The 6,037-nt window shown below is 40.3% G+C and overlaps 1 protein-coding gene across 1 annotated transcript; it reads right to left on the bottom strand.

Moving 5' to 3' along the window:
• Positions 1-1,941: 1,941 nt before the first annotated feature.
• LOC111631642 lies at positions 1,942-3,646 on the bottom strand. The gene has a single exon (XM_023375943.1). It carries the CDS (start codon positions 3,331-3,333, stop codon positions 2,278-2,280), a length of 1,056 nt encoding a protein of 351 aa, XP_023231711.1. The 5' UTR covers positions 3,334-3,646; the 3' UTR covers positions 1,942-2,277.
• Between the last annotated feature and the right edge of the window lie 2,391 nt (positions 3,647-6,037).

The raw sequence follows: 6,037 nt of genomic DNA, 5'->3' as shown, positions 1-6,037 counted from the left end.
GGTCTGCATCGATCAGTTGACTCCAAGCCGAGGTCAAGAATGACTCAACGACCAGCCGATTGACTCAAACGGAGCCTGATTTGAGCCTCCCGTTTATCCGAAGCAGGGGCCAAAGCAGTGTGTTGGGGACGTTATGTTGCCCCTCAACTACCAGGATCCCCCTTTCCGGCATACGAGACACCACGCACGGCAAACACGTGGGTGGGCGTTCAGATCCCAGGGATGGTGAAGAGGAATTTCTAGACCATCTCTGGGAGGTCCCCTCACCACGGACAGGAACCCACATAGAGGGGATACAACGCTAGACAACATGCGTTAAGAAACAGTGGTGGTATAACAATCAATACTCCTGTAATCCCTAAATTTCAAAAGCATGAAATAAATTGTGCTATATCTTGTTTAAAATATGGTAATGCATTGGGTATTGATAATATGACAGCGACCATAGCCCGCAAACTATGGGAACTTTCCAGACCACTTAAATAAACTTTTTAATGTGTGTCTCAATACAGGGATTTTTCCTGATCCTTGGAAAATAGCTTGTATCGTTCCAGTACCTGAACCGGGTAAACCCAACGAATTCAGACCAATATCACTCCTCCCCCTTCTTGGCAAGACTTTGGAATGACTTATAAACAACAGACTTTACTGGCATATGGAACATCATCGACTCTTACACACCTCTCAATATGGTTTCCATAATCAACGATCGGCTGCTGATGCAATACATTTTGTAACCAAGGAAACTAATTACTTATTAAATAATGGGTTACAATTATGTTCTTGCCATCAGTTTAGACATAAGTACAGCATTTGATAGCACATGGTGGCCTCTGACCTTATCACAAGTTAGACAAAAAAAATGCCCTTCTAATCTGTATAAAATCATTCAAGACTATCTTAATGAGAAACATGCTATCACGATACAGGGAGATCAAGAGATCACAAGAAATATTAGCCGAAAATGCCCACAAGGTTCGGTAATAGGACCATTACTTTGGATAATTACCTTAGATTCACTTCTTGATCAGGATTTAGGTCAGGAGAGAATGATTGCATATGCAGACGATCTGCTGATATTAATAGGAGGTCACAGCAGAGCCGAACTCGAACGATAAGGGACAACAACCTTAGGAAAAATACACAACTGGGGCAAAGAAAACAAACTGCAATTCAACGCAAACAAAACAAAAGGCACTATGTTTAATCTTCCTGGCCGTCCAAACTTATATCTCCAAGTTCCAAGTGTAAAAATGGGAGGTGTGTCGATCAAAATTGACAAAACACTTAAATATCTGGGAGTCATATTGGACAGTAGTTTGTTATGGAATGCACACATAGATTATATAACCAAACGTACAGGTCTGATTTTTCAGACATTCTCCAGAGTGGCTCATTGTACACGAAATTTGCCTTTTGAAGCTTTGGATATTATTTACAACCAGCAGTTCATACCAACAATTACATATGCTTGTAATAGTTGGGGATGGGCATCCCATAAGATGCATGCTAAGAGAAAGCTTAACTCGGCCCAGAGAAAGGCATTAAATTTTACTGACAAAAGCTTATAAAACAGCGCCTACCTCTGCCCTCCAGGTAATCGCACGAAAACCACCTATTGAGATGCATATAGATTATTTTAGTCAGATCAGTCACCTTAAATGGAAGGAGGATGTACAAATTAATACTGGTACAATAACTGCATCAGATTTGGAACGTCCGACACCACTGTCCTTACTCCCAAATCCCTGTGAGTTACCAATCCAAATTACAGATAATGATCAAGAGAACAATATAGTTATTTTTACTGATGGCTCTAAAAATGAAAGGAATGTAGGATGTGCTTTTGTGGTTTACTCAAATAACGTCAAGATTGCTTATCAAATGTTTCGACTGAAAAACCTCTCTACAGTCTTTCAGGCAGNCGCCACTGGCACGGTTGTGGTGATCATCATCCTTGCAATAGAGATTGAATCCTTTTAAAGTAATCCTTTCTCCAGGTTTCAGATGGGTTTCCTGGAGTGCCACGCACAGAGATGAGGTAGATGATGTCAAGTGTTTAGTGTCAGAGAAGTTGTTGCAGAAACCATGACAGTTCCATTGAATTATTTTATAATCCATTATGTGTTTGAGGCAGCATTTTTAGCAAAATTATCCCTCTTTAATTTCACAGGTGCTTTTTCTTTTGGAGGTGATGTTGGTGGTGTCACCCCCCTTATTATTCTTTTCATCAGAGAAGTCGGAGAACTCGCTCATAGACTGAGTCTCCGATTTTTTTTATTTAGAGAGGGCTGCTTTTATCCTTTGTTTATTAAGTGGGTTCTTACTGGCTTTTTTGGAACCCACATTCCTAGTTGTTACCCCTGTTTTAGGTATAAGTGGTTTTGCTTTGTTATTCTCTTTTTCTGTTGCTTTGGTAGATGGTATCAGCAGACATTTTTCATGGCAAGTCAGAGATTCATTTGGTGAAACAGAAATGTCTGTCTGAACTCCACATGTCTTTGTGGATTTAAGAACAGCAGCAAATGTCTTCTGTTTCACTGGTGCACTTAAAATAACCATGCGACGTGCCTCCGGGTAAGATGTATTATTAACAATCTTCAATCGCTGAATTTCTCTCTCTCTCTGCCATGCAGTGCATTTTCGAGAATAGGCAGGGTGGGAATCTTTGCAGTTTACACAGCATGAGGAACTTGTGCATTCAGTACTCTCGTGGTCTTCATTTCCACACTGCGTGCATGCTTCTTTTCCTCTGCATGATATTTGGGAATGTCCAAACCGCTGACGTTTAGAGCAACGTAGTGGATTTGGAATGTATGGGCAAGATGGGCAACAGAGATATCCTGCCGCAACAGAAGATGGCAATGTTAATTTGTTGAAAGTCAATATAAGGTGTTTTGTTGGTATCAACTTGCCATCACGATGGATTGAAATTTGTCGAACAGCAGTGACACCTTGGTCTAAGAGACAAATCTGAATATCTGATTCATCCTCAGACATCAGATCGATTTCAGATATCACACCACGTGACAAGTTCAAATTTGTGTGTGGTGTGATGGTTACCATTATTTCTCCTAGAGACTTCATTTTGAGAAGCTTTGCTGACTGTTGAGGGGAGGCTGCTTCTACAAGTAGATCTCCTGACCTCAGTTTTTGAATTTTTTTAAGATTCCCAATGGTCGATTCAAACAATTTTTTAATCAAAAAAGGAGAACGTTTAGATAAAGGTGTTTCTCCCATAGCATGAACAATAAGATATGCTGGTTGATTGGAAGAAATGGAATCCTTTGGTGGTAATGCATCAGTACATGTTTTATGTTTTAGTGAATCCATATTTTATAACAACAGTTCAGCTCCTGGTGACCCCACCCACCATGAAGCCCAACAAGGGGATGTCGTCACATGAAAGACTACCATAGACCGTCACACCAGGGTTTCCCAGGAGCTATACCCTCACAATGCAGTCAAGAACACATCTTGTCTGACGCGTCCGCCTGATCTGCATCGATCGGTTGACTTCAAGCCGAGGTCAAGAATGACTCAACAACCAGCCGATTGACTCAAACGGAGCCTGATTTGAGCCTCCCGTTTATCCGGAGCAGGGGCCAAAGCAGTGTGTTGGGGACATTATGTTGCCCCTCAACTTCCAGGATCCCCCTTTCCGGCATACGGGGTACCACGCACGGCAAACACGTGGGTGGGCGTTCAGATCCCAGGGATGGTAAAGAAGAGTTATTAAACCATCTCTGGGAGGTCCCCTCACCACGGACAGGAACCCACATCGAGGGGGTATATAGAACAAACTGTGACAGTTACTCCAATAGAAATTCTGACTGCCACAGCTTGCAACTCAGTTGTTATTTGTACCAGCAAGGATGGGATGTGATTTGAAACTACAATAGCCACACCACCACTGACACAGTTCTGGCTATCATCATCCTTGCGGTATAGATCAAATCCTTTTAAAAAAATATTTTCTCCAGGTTTCAAATGAGTCTCCTGGAGTGCCACGCAGAGAGATGGCGTACATAATATCAAGTGTTTAGTGTCAGAGAAGTTGTTGCGGTAACCACGACAGTTCCATTGGATTATTTTATAATCTATTGTGGTGAGGCAGCATTTTTTAGCAAGGTTATCCCTCTTTAATTTCACAGGGGCTTTTTCTTTTGGAGATGATGTTGGTGGTGTCACCACCTTATTAATCTCTTCATCAGAGAAGTCAGAGAACTCGCTCATAGACTGAGTCTCCAATTTTTTAGATTTATAGACGGCTACTTTCATTTTTTGTTTATTAAGTTGGTTCTTACTGGCTTTTTTTGCAACCCACATTCGTAGTTCTTACCCCCTGTTTTAGGTATAAATGGTTTTGTCTTGTTACACTCTATTTCTGTCGCTTTGGCAGATGGCATCAGCAGACATTTTTCATGGCAAGTCAGAGATTCATTTGGTGAAACAGAAATGTTTGTTTAAACTCCACATGTATTTGTGGATTTCAGAACAGCTAAAATGTCTTCTGTTTCAAAAGTGCACTTGAAGTGACCATGTGCAGAGCCTCTGTGTAACATAAGTTGTTGAATTACACTACTCATACACCTTATATAATACAGCCAAATTTATTATAACACTTCAAACGTTTTCGGACATCTTTAATGCCCTTTTTCAAGAACGAACCACCGGAAATCGAATCTTGGCGAATTCATAAAAACGATAAATGCGTTTTGGAACGCTATTTAAACAAACTCTTATTGCGCAGAATCGTGCCGTTTGTTTACCGTTAAAAAATACTACCAATAACCACTAATACGATACATCAACCATACATATATGAACCTAACATAAATAAAGACAACAATGCTAAATATAACCATAAAATCACTAATAATAATGCACGTGTAGCCCGATTGCACCTTTCATATGCATGCTTTTCCAAAATTCGTCTTGCTATTTCTATTATTTCGCTCCGTTATATTAAGCTCGATCTCCATGCTTCCGATATTTTACTTGCTTCTCTAAAGTTAATTGCTTGTCCTTCTTGACTATTTTTACAAATATGCCACGCCTCTGCGTATTTGAGATGCCTTTTGTCGTGAATTTTTTGTACTAACTTTGCCTTATCCCACTCTGCTTTAACTTCTGTAGGGTCTGCTAGGATGTATGTCGCTAGCGCTGTGACTGGCTGCTCATTTCGTATGTTTCGTTTGTGCTCTATCATTCTTTCTTTGAGCGATCTCCCTGTAGCTCCAATGTAAAACAGCTCTTTCTGTCGCCTTTTATCTGTTANCTCTGCTAGTTGTTTTTTAATGACTCGCTTCAAATCGCCTCCTTCAATACGCATTGTATGCTGAGAAGGACTTGCTGACTTAGCAGCTGCATCAGCTTCTTCATTTCCTCTTATTCCTACGTGGCCTGGGACCCAACAAAATTTTATAGAGAAATCCCTTGCAAGGAGATGACAAATTAGTTTCTGAATTTTAATAACTATGGAGTGAGAACTAGGTTCATACGAGATCAAAGCCTGAAGTGCACTAACTAAGTCAGTGTAAATCACGCAGCAACGATGACCTTTCCTATTTATATACTTTAGCGCTGAATAAATAGCCTGCAACTCCACAGAAAAGATGGAAGAATTTGGAGCTATTTGTTCTTCCACAATTTCATTTTGGCAAACAAAGGCTAAGCCAACATAGTTATCAGATTTAGATCCATCAGTATATATTAGAATTAAATTCCTGTCACGATGTTGAATTTCTGCGAAGTGCTGTCTGTAGACGTAGTCTGGAGTGGATTCCTTAGGAAATTGCTTTAAGCTTATATCAACATCTATCGTTGGAGTTGACCAAGGTGGTATACTATTAACCTCAAGCTGTGAGATGTTGCTTGTGTCCAGGTCAATCGTGCTGCTTACATTCTCCATTCTTAGTTCGAATGTAGTTAGTTAGTTAGTTAGTTTGTTAGAGTTTATTGGCACAAGGGCCATACAGGCCAAGCTGCGCCATGGCAAATGGTATATATAAATAAATAAATATATATATATATA

Source organism: Centruroides sculpturatus, unplaced genomic scaffold (genome assembly GCF_000671375.1).
Source record: "Centruroides sculpturatus isolate CEXI.00-Female unplaced genomic scaffold, Cexi_2.0 scaffold72, whole genome shotgun sequence".
NCBI lineage: Eukaryota > Metazoa > Arthropoda > Arachnida > Scorpiones > Buthidae > Centruroides > Centruroides sculpturatus.
This window is presented reverse-complemented; position numbering and strand designations above follow the sequence as displayed.

Coding starts and splice junctions, on each gene's coding strand:
- LOC111631642 (XM_023375943.1), bottom strand. CDS start 3,333: ATGGATTCACTAAAACATAAAACATGTACTGATGCATTACCACCAAAG.